Source organism: Oncorhynchus mykiss, chromosome 18, assembly GCF_013265735.2.
Source record: "Oncorhynchus mykiss isolate Arlee chromosome 18, USDA_OmykA_1.1, whole genome shotgun sequence".
Classification (NCBI taxonomy): Eukaryota; Metazoa; Chordata; class Actinopteri; order Salmoniformes; family Salmonidae; genus Oncorhynchus; species Oncorhynchus mykiss.
In genome coordinates this window covers 35,395,395-35,407,978 of record NC_048582.1, presented here as the reverse complement: position 1 = coordinate 35,407,978, position 12,584 = coordinate 35,395,395, and the positions used below count along the sequence as shown (strand labels likewise).

Here is a 12,584-nt window from a genome sequence, read left to right as displayed (position 1 = left end):
CTTAATTTGTCTTTTATTTTGTATTATTGTAAAGCTTAAAAGCAGAATGTGGTGAATAAATGGAAGATTTGATAGAAACATTTATTCCTGGCTGGTCAGGATCAAAAAGTCAGTGGTGGAATGTTCACACCGTTTATTGGACCGAGCTCAATCCATAAGTAATACTGACGTCTGCAGAGTCTGACTCTCAGCCGAGTTCCCCGACTCTACCCAGCGTTTATTGACAAGATTATTCCCGTCATTCTTAGTTTAGCTAAATGGTATAGTCGTTGTGCATTCTCAATGGACATTTGGGTCTTTTCGTAAATTCGCTCTGGCTATCTACAGTACTCTGATTTCAGAGCACTCTCCTCTGAGTGTAATGAATGTATGAGCGCTCAACCCCCATTGAATATGGCTGGTGTCAGTAAACTTCAGCAAAAGAGCGTAATTTACAGTCACAGTTACAGTCACCAACGCTCTGGAAAACTGCCTAACCAGCTCTGCTAGGGTGAGTAAAATGGTCAGTGGTCTCATTTGTGTCTGGAAGTAGCTAGCAAGCTAGCCAACGTTAGCTTGGGTGCTTGACTGCCAGAAGATCAGAAAGCCAAAGGCTGGAGTGTCCAGTGTGCGCTCCGAGAATGAAAGCTCTGAATTTACAAACAGACAATCTGACTACACTCTGAATTTACAAGCGCACTCTGGCACTCCAGATAGAATTTAAGAACACACCCAAAGTTGTAAAATGTTTAGCTAGTCATTTGTTATGCTAACTAGCTAGCAAGAGGTTGCATAGCAACAGCATCAACTTCCGGTAGACAAGTGAAGAGACAGTACGCTCAACTGAAAGCATACTGTTCGTGTACAGTATACTAAAATTAACTATGTAGTATATACTCATTAAGTGTGCAGTATACGTATGTTAGTATGGGTATTCGCACGCAGCTCTGGTTGCCTCTGCCAGGAGGCTGAAACTTGGCTGCAAGTGGCTCTTCCAGCAAGACACTAACCCCAAGAACACATAATCTACAAATAAATGATTAATTGACCACAAAACCAATACTTTGCAATGGCCATCTCAGTCTCTTGACTTGAACCCCATTGAAAACCTGTGGTTTGAATTGAAGAGGGCAGTCCATATTCACAGACAAAGGATATCAAGGATCTGGAAAGATTCTGAATGGAGGAATGGTCTAAGATCCCTCCCGATGTGTTCTCCAATCTCATAAAACATTTTAGAAAAAGGCTCAGTGTCATTATCCTCGCAAGGTGAGGTATTGAAAACAGGGATGACAATAATTTTGACCCCTATCTTTAAAAATATATATATTACTTGTTAAACAAAATGTATTTCTCTGAACAATAAAATAACAATTTTCCAATGTTTTTTAGCATACAATAGCTCAGTATTTTTAAATTTTATTTTATAGTCTTTTTTTGCTCATCTTTATCAAGTGTGCCAATAATTTTGGACCTGACGGTACGTATCAAAATAATTTGCTGAAAACAAAAATAAATTACATAAAAATAAATCTCTTGTGCCATAAATTGTGCTACTATATTGTACACAAATGAATTGAATAAATTAAAATTAGTCTCGAATTACTCTTATTTTCTCTAACTCACAAACTAATTCTAAAATCTTTAAAGAGAGCAAGGTATTTTGTTTCATTTCAAAAAAGCATAACATTTTATAAAAGCAGAATATTTCAGTCACCTTACATTATTCAGCCTTGCAGGGAGCTTGGTGGTTTTCCTGGCCCTCTGCTAGTGGTGGTGCATCCTGGGACAGTTGATATTGATTGTGCCATTTGCTGAGGAGACAGACCGAGACACATTAGTACCCAGCTCACCCCTGCTGAAAAACACATTAACTGCCTGCATTGGGAGCCCTGTCTCGTAACCATGGCAAAGCATGCAGGGAGCAGGTAGGGGTATTAGGGGGCAGCTGGTTCAACACACAGTCTCTCTGGGATTGTCTCTCAAGCTCTCTCCCTGTTTTTCTCCAAATCCCACACAGAGGCACGTACAGGGTCAGGCGCATGCGCACACACACACATACAATTTGTATATATTTTTCTTATTCAGGCTGCTTCCATCACTCATATGTTACCATATACCTCTTATCTCCCTTAATCTCCTTACATCAATCTTTTTCCTGTCTATGGAGACATGAGAACAAAATATAGAAGTAGGGAAAATAAAGGGGTAGCAAATCAAGTTGTGTGAAAATAACAAAAGTAGTGCTTGATATACTGTATATTTTCATTATTTCTACAGTTATAGATCTATGCCATATTATTTTATACAGAAGCTGTAAAAGTTATCATCTATACTGTAGTGATCCTCCTCCCTAATGAGCCAACTTGCAATTCCCACCAAGTGGCTCTTGTGGGTTAACCCTATTGGCGTGATGCGTAGGGGGCTTGCTTTTCACGCCAGTCACACCCGTTCACGGCCCACTCCCTCCATTCGCTACACTGGTGTCAGAAATGGGATGGTGGACATGAGGCCATCGAAACGCACGGCCGGACGTGTGAGGGGACTGAGGTGGTCAAAGCACGGGACAAGCCTTCCCAACAAGGGTGAAAGAGAATGAAGTGACCGATGTTAGGGCATTTAAAAGGGTTGAGGGTTCAAATGCTGCTCCTGAATAGTCCATGGTGGTGGATAGGCATTCACTGAAGGCTGCAGGGGTTACCGTTCAACGGCAGAACCCAGATATGTTAAAGGTACAGAAGGTGGACTTTGTGGCCTTTATAGCTATGGTGATTAATTGCACTGCCAAGGTGGAGAGGAAGTCCTGGAAAATAGACATCGTTGTGGATGCGGCGGAATGTTTCCTGGGCCTGAAAGACTTCTTGGCAGAGGAGTTGCATGGAGTATTGTCACAAGCCTCTCAGGTCATAGAGCCTGAGAATTAAACATGAATACATTATTTAACCTTTATTTAACTAGGCTAGTCAGAAGAAGGGAGATATGGGGATTTGAAGGATAGAAGAAGTGGGTGTTTGGGGGTTTTGGTTTTGTCAATGTGGTTTTTATTGTTTTATTTTGGGTGGATTTAAGTTTGTTTTCCCTATCATGTATGGGTTTTATTTTTACCTTGTTTTTTTCAATGTCGTCCAGTTGGTGGCGGTAATACATATTTTGGGGTTGTAGCATGTCCAGATCATCCAGAAGAAGCCCAAGCGTTTTCCCAGGCTTTCAAAGGAAATCAATCTGAGATATGATGCTATTATGCTTCTTTTTTATTTTATAATAATTGCTCAAGGAAATAACTCTCCACAAGTGTCATCAGTGTCTTGTGAAAGAACAGGGGTCATAGACAACATCTTATTTATTTCAGGGAGCGGAAATTAAAAACGTTGTTCCACTTCCCCTTTAGTCGATCTTTCACCCGCCACAACGTCCGGTTGAAATTCAAATCGCTAGCTAGCTAAACAATTACAACAAAGGCCGATTAAATATCTGGCGACTTTCATGACAAACGATATCTGATAGAAGTGTAGACAGCACCAGCTACGCAAGGATTGTACCAAGGTGAGGCGTGTGCTATTTTCATGAAACTAGTTTAGCCTGCTTGAGATCCGGGGCTGTCGTAAGCGATCGAGCTAATGATAGCTTTGTAAAGATAATTAGCTAGCTACCTAGATGGATATGCTACGTAGTTTGCTAGCTAATTTTAATTTACTTCGGTAGCTAGTTCACCCCGGTCGTAGAAGATGAATGTGATGTTGCTTCGAACATCTGGTAAAGTTGGCTAACTAGCTACTAGTAACCAAAACAGTCATTGAATCAGGATACTAGCTAGCTAGATTTCAGTGTCGCGTCAATGCATCAACTTTAGTTTACTCATGGAGGAGACTGTCATATCATATTTTGTTTATTGTGCACCTTTCCATATACATAATTGCAACGTGACCTATCACAAAATGAAGAAACTGCAATTAGTAAACAATCTATGTTTACAATGTGCATATTACAAGACACGTTAGGCTGGACACATCACATTTTTAACAATACTTTTTCTGATAAAACTAGTTAATTGCATCCGCCATGGAGCCCAGTTTCATAATATATTACAAATATGTCCCAGCTGTCTGCCGTAGTTTTGAAGTAATCACGAAAAAACAGGCCTTATTTTGGGGCATTTTCCCGGCTCCTAATAGTTCTATTGAGCACCGTGGCACCAACTCGCCGTCGCCTGCTTCGCTGTTGTTGGCAATGCCCACGTTGGTAGTTAAAATGTACACCACAACACATTACTCATGTAACTATTTCCTTGGCACCATCGAGGTGCGGATGTTTACTTTCTACACAAGTTATTTTTCAGTTTCGTCCTAAGAACAGATTGTAGTGGTAGAATAAAAAGGGATACATAAATGGAATTATAAGCGTCACTCCAGTCAGAAGAGACCCTGCGAATGTTCAATTCCATTCATATGCTAGTGTTCCAGCTTAGCTAACGTTATTTTGCCATGTTTCATCCTTGGGGGAGTTTTGACTCATTCTATTGTCCAGCCTAGATATGCTAGCTACACTTTCTCGTGCCCACGTATGCCAGTTTTATGAAGGGGTGCTTGCACAAAGAACGTTTTGTATTGTAACCTTCTCGATATGACCTTTTACAGTGGGAAGCCCTAAGTAGTTCACAAGACCTCCTAGGAAGTGAGCTGGAAGGAAAGAAAGGAGCCAGGTTGCAAGAAAACAGATGAAAGAAGAAGGGGCAACAATGTCGGATGAAGGGGCAATGGCGTCCGGGGAAGGGGCAACGGCTTCGGAAGAAGGGGAAGGGGCAACGGCTTCGGAAGAAGGGGAAGGGGCAATGGAGTCGGAAGAAGGGGCAATGGATGCCACTGGTAGTGAAGAGGAGTCTGATGAAGCCTTGTCTAATGGCAGCCCCATACCACCTAAGAGGGGAAGGGGTAGGCCCAAAGGATCAGGCTCCAAGAAACCTAAGATACTGAGGGTACTAGACAAGCAGCCACGGGGCAGGCCACGTAAAGTGGTTGACCCTAATGCTGTTTCAGCAGAGACAACTGCACCTTTGAAGTGTGGCCGGCCCAAAAAAGTTCAGCAAAAAAAAAAACTGGGTAGGCCGAGGAAGTACCTGCTGTCACCCGAGGAGGAAGAGGAGAGAAAGATACTGAAAAGCCAACCTAGAGTGTGGAAGCCGCTCGGAAGGCCGCGCATCCATCCCCGCGGGGATCCCCCTGCCACACCCACCTCTGCCGAGCCACGGAGAAGAGGCCGTCCACTCAAGGCATCAACAGTTAGAGGTGCCCACTTACAGAAGAACCCACCTCCAACTTCTAAAGTTTCAAAGCCCCCCGCTAAAGATGATTCCCCGCGAAAGAGTGGCCGCCCCTTAGGCTCCTTCAAAGCCAAGAGAGCAGCAGAGACGGATAGGTCCAACAGTTCACCCTCAGCCAAACAGGGTTGCACTGTTTCTCCAATAGTAAGGCTTTACCGCTGCTCCAACGGTAAAGCAAATGTGTTCGATGAAGCTGCCTTCCAAGCCCAGAGGCAAAAAGGCAAGAGAAAGTCTGTGAACGTTGATTATACAGCGTATGATTCAGAGGAGGAAAATGAAGATACACAGAGAAATGAGGATGAAGTCTTTTCTCTAGTAGAAGATGACAAAGAAGAGGAAATTAAACCACGCAATGGTCATGGCAAGGCTAGTAAACCTGGTAAGGTAGTGGCAGCTATTAAGAAAAAAGAAGTGGTTGTTCCTAAGAGGGGGGGCAGAAAGCCTGGCTCAATCAAAAAGGTTGTAAAGTAAAAGGAACCTGGGCGGAGCAGACTGAACGAGTATCAGTAGCATCTTGTAAGATGTTTTTTTAACATTTTATTATCTCTTACCCAGCTCTTTTTTGCTTTCTCAACTAACCTATGTGTCTGTTGGTCTTGCTGTTATTTTTTATGGTTTGATGCCTTCGTGGAAACCTTGTGGAAAAGAAAAGTACTTGTTGTACTTCCTTGGTCATCTATAGCTTGAATGATGTGAAGACAATTTCATTGACAGTTGTTAATCTTGTATTATTCTGTTCAGACTTATCCCATTTAGATTTTTTCACTGGTACTGTCATTGATACAGTTTCTAATTCCATACACATCCTATAGTTGATGATATTCTCATTGAGGTTTGTTAATCTTGTATTGGTCTGTGCAGATTTGTCCAAATAAGCTCAAATGGTTTAAATCAATTGAATTAGTTAAGTATTTTGTTTTTTGTTTTTTATCTCTCCGTAAGCTCTGTAGTTTTCGAATTGCTAATGTCTTCTAATTTTATTTGCCTGAATTGCCAAAGCTTTGAATGTAACAACTTCCCCGTCCCAGCTATCTTTGTTTCGATATAGATGTTGTTAGTATCACTATCATGGCACCCTTTTACCTATAAAGTGCACTACTTTTGACCAAAGCCCCATGGACCCTGGTCAAAAGTAATGCACTATAAGGGGAATATGGTGCCATTTGGGACTGTACCCTAATCATAGTTGTTTTCTTTCACTTGGTTCATTGCATACTTCACCTTGTGGAGTCAAGACGGTACCTGTAAACTTCCAATCCATCATCCTTAAGATTTCTCTTAGAAGATGTATGGTTATTCACTATTGTGATGGTTTTGTTTGCCAGTATCATCCTTGTAATTCACTCAACATCACTCCTCACAGTTCTTTTTAAGACTTTTTATGTCAGCTCTTTTTACTTGTTTTTTATCACTTGGCTTTCATCTGAAGTGGATGGCTTGGTTTCACAGACTCTGGGTGATGTTGTGTGTAAATGTTCAGATTGTATGTTAAACATGTCTTCATCTAGTCTGGTATTTGTTTATTTAATTAAGTATGTGCTGGACCATGATATCAACAGTTCATATTGCATTACAACTTCGTAAATTCTGTAATATAAAAATAGTAATTGAGGTACACAACAGAATCTATCATTTGTATGAATTCATGTTCCTGTGACCAAAGCTTGTTAGTTTCATGTTTTCAACTTGGTCTCTCAACTTGGTCTGTTGCTTGGATTAATACAATGTTCTTCAAGATGCAGTTAGAACTATAGAGATACATACCGTAAGTTTTACCTATGTATTTATCTCTGTGATCAGAAACAGGTCTGTGAAACCTCCCCAACGTTCATTTGAGGGTAATGTGAATTTCTGTTTTTTTAGAGAGAGCAAATATTTAGAAAGTTTCATGTAATAAAGTGAAATGTCAAACTTTGTTTTTGATGTTTTTAATCTCAATAAAACCTAAAATATGACTTAATTTGTCTTTATTTGGTATTATTGTAAAGCTTAATTGTTTGGAAAGCAGAATGTGGTGAATAAATGGAAGATTTGATAGAAACATTTCTTCCTGGCTGGTTAGGATCAAAAAGTCAGTGGCGGAATGTTCACACCATTTTTTGGACCCACTCGGTGCTTATCTCATTAGCATCATGGCAGCAACATTAAGACTTCTTAAAATGTTTTAAAAAAATCTAAACCAAAGAGAATTACTACTTTATATAAATAATATAAGATGGAGAACATAGATAAATGGTTGGAGCTTAAGTAACTTAATGTAAAGAACATAACATTCTAAAGAATGTAGAATGATTTAGCGCTGGAGTCTATACAGTGCAATCAGAAAGTATTCAGACCCTTTCACTTTTTACACATTTTGTTACGTTACAGCCTTATTCTAAAATTGATTAAAAACATTTTTTTCCTCATCAATCTACACACAATACCCCATACTGACAGTTTTTTTTGCAAATGTATTACAAATTAAAAACAGAAATACCTTACTTACCTTACCTTAGATAAGTATTAAGACCCTTGGCTATGAGACTAGAAATGGAGGTTCAGGTGTATCCTGTTTACACTGATCATCCTTGAGATGTTTCTACAACTTGATTGGAGTCCACCTGTGGTAAATTCAATTGATTGGACATGATTCGGAAAGGCACACATCTGTCTATATAAGGTCCCACAGTTGACAGTGCATGTCAGAGCAAAAAAAAATTGTCAATAGAGGCCCGAGACAGGATTGTGTCGAGAAACATCTGAGGAAGGGTACCAAAATATTTTTGGAGCATTAAAGGTCACCAATAACACAGTAGCCTCAAATCATTCTTAAATGGAAGAAGTTTGGAACCACCAAGACTCTTCCTAGAGCTGGCTGCCTGGCCAAACTGAGCAAATCGGGGGAGAAGGGACTTGGTCAGGGAGGTGACCAAGAACCCGATGATCACTCTGACAGAGTTCCTCTGTGGGAATGGGAGAAACTTCCAGAAGGACAAATATCTCTGCAGCACTCCACCAATCAGGCCTTCATGGTAGAGTGGCCAGATGGAAGCCACTCCTCAGTAAAAGACACATGACAGTCCGCTTGGAGTTTGCCGAAAGGCACCTAAAGGACTTACAGACCATGAGAAACAAGATTCTCTGGTCTGATGAAAACAAGATTGGACTCTTTGGACTGAATGCCAAGTGTCACGTCTGGAGGAAACCTGGCACCATCCCTACTGGGAAGCATGGTGGTGGCAGCATCATGCTGTGGGGATGTTTTTCAGCGGCAGGGACTAGGAGACTAGTAAGGATCGAGGGAAAGATGAAAAGAGCAAAGTACAGAGAGATCCTTGATGAAAACCTGATCCAGAGCAGGGGCGAAAGTTCACCTTCCAACAGGACAACGACCAGGACAAGTCTCTGAATGTCCTTGAGTGGCCCAGCCAGAACCTGATTGAACATCTCTGGAGAGACCTGAAAATGGCTGTGCAGCGACGCTCCACATCCAACCTGAAAGAGCTTGAGAGGATCTGCAGAGAAGAATGGGAGAAACTCCCCAAATACAGGTGTACCAAGCTTGTAGTGTCATGCCCAAGAAGACTCAAGGCTGTATTTTCTGCCAAAGGATCTGAATATTAATGTAAATTTGAAATTTCAGTTACTTTATTATTATATATATATTTTTAAACTTTTCTAAAAAAGTATTTTTGTTTTGTCATTATAGGTTATTTATTATGTGTTGATTAGATAAATATTTTGAATACATTTTAGAATAAGGCGGTAACATAACAAAATGTTGAAAAAGTAAACGGGTCTGAATGCTTTATATGGTGTTATTTCTTAAATGACTGGTCTAAATACCCAGCAGCCCTTTTTACTCTGCCCATTCCATTGGTTCCAATACAAAACACTGTAGATTGGCTTAGAGAGAAAAAAAGATTGTATGTGGTGTCGGGCATACTCAGTAGGGTCTGTAGAATCTATTTGTGGTGTCATTTCATGGGGCTCTGAATAATACGGAGTGTTGCTGGCAATGTTCCCTCAAATGTTTTGGGACACCTAGCACATTTTAGGTCTTATGAGTGGAAACTTGAACCTTGTGAGTATTCTTCTGCAACTTCCTGTGCATGTTTACAGTGGACACTGAGGCTGTACACTTACAGTTTTGGACAGTAACCAATAGGCTATTGTGGCTATTTGAGCATAATGTAGTCCTACCAACAAAACCAATGGAGCAAATCCCATAACATTCTCACATGGAAATAGTTTTGAATTATATAGTTTTATTTGATATAGCCTATATGTGGTGTTCAATGCAGGCCTACATTGCATGCGACTTTTAATAACGTTTTTACATTGTGAAGGACTTTAATTAATACTTTTTTTACTTGGTCTGTAACACCATGGGCCGAATAGGTGACTAAATTGTATTGTCTAATGATGCAAGAGCCCACTTTACAAAATAAAAGTTATTATTATTACCATACAGAAATACAACACAATGCAATCACCTATTTGGCCCATGGTGTTACAGACCAAGTAAAAAATCATGAACTAAAGTCAAGCCCTTCATAATGTAAAAATGTAATTAAAAGTTGCATGCAATGACTACCACATATCGCAATGACTACCACAGGCTACTGTGGGTTATATCATAGACATCAAAAGCTATTTCCATGTGAAAATGTTATGGGATTTTCTCCATTGGTTTTGCTGGTGGTTTACGTCATACTCAAATAGCCACAATAGACTATTGGCTACAGCCTTAGTGTTCACTGTGAAGTTGCACAAAATTATCACAAGTTTCAAGTTTTCTCTCACAAGACCTCAAATTTGCTTGGTGCCCCCAAAATATTAGAGGGAACATTGCATCCAGGTCCTTGACTTTTGTCATCCCCACCCATACCATCAGGACTATCATCCAGTGTTGAGAGGGCGAAGGTACAGTAGTGAATAACAAAAGTAAGGATGGTGTTTGACACCCTATTCGATTAACCCAGGTATTCCCAAACTGGGGGTACGCGCAATAACGTTGAGGGTACGCCAAATAAAAATTATTCAGATTTTCAAACAGTCCGTTCATATTTTCCAACGGGGTTATACATTTGGGCAATTTTTTTCTTCTCACCTGAGTAGTCTCGTTTCACTGCCAAAAATAAAATTAAACCATCTAGTGTTCAGCGAAATAACAACACAATGTCAAATACAGGTAGCCTAGTCAAATAATTAACATCCAATCACATTAATCGTTACTCTCTCGCGTTGGTATCTGTACTGATGGCACAAAAGCCATGACAGCGAGACGTAGTGGAGTGGTAACGCATATGCAAGCAGTTGCTCCCGACGCCACTTGGGTACACTGCAGCATCCACTGAGAGGCTCTTGCTGCCAAGGGAACGCCTGACACCTTGAAAGACATTTGGACACTACAGTGAAAATGGTTAACTTTGCTAAAGCAAGGACCCTTAACTCTTGTGTATTTTCGACACTATGCAAAGATATGGGCAGCAACCATGTAACGCTTTTACAACATACAGAAGTGGGCTGGTTATCAAGGGGCAAAGTATTGATACATTTTTTTAAAATTGAGAGACAAGCTTAAAGTTTTCTTTACTGACCATAATTTTCACTTGTCTGACCGCTTCCATGATGATGAGTTTCTCACACGACTGGTCTATCTGGGTGATGTTTTGTCTCGTCTGAATGATCTGAATCTAGGATTACAGGGACTCTTCGCAACTATATTCAATGTGCGGGACAAAATTGAGGCTACGATTAAGAAGTTGGAGCTCTTCTCTATCTGCATTAACAAGGACATCACACAGGTCTTTCCATCATTGAATGATTTTTCTGTGTGCAAATTAACTCAAGCTTATGGACAATGTCAAATGTGATATAGTGATGCACCTGAGTGAGTTGGGTGCACAATTACGCAGGTACTTTCCCGAAACGGACTACACAAACAACTGGATTCATTATCCCTTTCATGCCCTGCCTCCAGTCCACTTACTGATATCGGAACAAGAGAGCCTCTTCGAAATTGCAACGGTTCTGTGAAAATTGAATTTAATCAGAAGCCACTGCCAGATTTCTGGATTGGGCTGCACTCAGAGTATCCTGCCTTGGCAAATTGCGCTGTTAAGACACTGATGCCCTTTGCAACCACGTACCTATGTGAGAGTGGATTCTCGGCCCTCACTAGCATGAAAACTAAATACAGGCACAGACTGTGTGTGGAAAATGATTTAAGACTGAGACTCTCTCCAATACAACCCAACATTGCAGAGTTATGTGCATCCTTTCAAGCACACCCTTCTCATTAACCTGTGGTGAGTTATTCACAATTTTTGATGAACAAATTAGGTTTTATATATAACATGGTTAAATAAAGAGCAAAATTATTGATTATTATAATATTATTATTTGTGCCCTGGTTATTGAATGCGCTGACCCTGGTGCTAGAAGGGGTACGCAGCTGGAGGTTGAATGTTTGAAGGGGATACGGGACTATAAAAAGTTTGGGAACCACTGGATTAACCAATGCCATTAAGAAAGAGGTAGGTGAAGTCACATTAGCCTGGTCGATTGGTAATGGCACACTTGTTAATATTTTGTGTTGACCATGTTCAGCAAGGGAAGATTCTCAAAATTAAAACTCTCAATGGGAAGAAAGCTTCGGCTAAGATGAGGGGGATCATTTCTAGGGTTCCACTTTCTATGTCCATCAATTATTTAAAAGAAAATGTAAAGGGGGGCATAGTGGTTGAAGCCCAAAGTCTATTCAGTAAGAAAGAGTGGCACAGAAGTGAAAGTCAGTACTCTTAATGTTTGAGAAGGTTCTGCCTGGGACACCTTTTCAAATAGAAGTGCTTCCTGGCTTTCACTGTTGGAGTTGGCCCACCTCCATTAAGGTGTTTTTAATGCCAAAGAATGGGACATGTAGCGGCTCTGTGCAAAGGAAAGGAAAGATGTGCCAAGTGTGGAGGGGAACATGATTATGGGGAATGTGGGAACAATGTCAAGGCTAGCTATTATAATTCTGGGGGGAACACAGTGGTCACGAGAAATCTTGTTCTCACAAATGGGTTGTGTCAAAGGACACCTTGATAGTTCATCAGATTGACTTCACAGTTTTCATTGGAAAGGTTAACAACCTGACTGCGTTTGTGGAAAGAAGAACTGCTAAATTGAAGATCATTGTGGAAGCAGCAGCAGAGTTTTTAGGAGTAACAGATGTTACTGTCGCCATGATTGTTGATACGTTGACAACTAATAATAGTAATGATGGAATGTCTCAGTATGAGGATAATTAGAGTTATGG

General features: G+C 40.5%; 1 protein-coding gene across 3 annotated transcripts; it reads left to right on the top strand.

Annotated features, from left to right (window-relative positions):
- Positions 1–148: 148 nt before the first annotated feature.
- On the top strand, positions 149–7,253 carry LOC110496091 (chromosomal protein D1). Of its 3 annotated transcripts, none has more exons than XM_036952596.1 (2): positions 149–490; positions 4,614–7,253. In XM_036952596.1, exon 2 carries the CDS (start codon positions 4,694–4,696, stop codon positions 5,765–5,767), a length of 1,074 nt encoding a protein of 357 aa, XP_036808491.1. In that variant the 5' UTR covers positions 149–490; positions 4,614–4,693; the 3' UTR covers positions 5,768–7,253. The 3 variants fall into 3 exon arrangements, with proteins under 3 accessions (XP_036808491.1, XP_021427459.1, XP_021427457.1); XM_021571784.2 differs by lacking the exon at positions 149–490 and adding an exon at positions 2,740–2,882; XM_021571782.2 differs by lacking the exon at positions 149–490 and adding an exon at positions 3,233–3,522.
- The last annotated feature ends 5,331 nt before the right edge of the window (positions 7,254–12,584 follow it).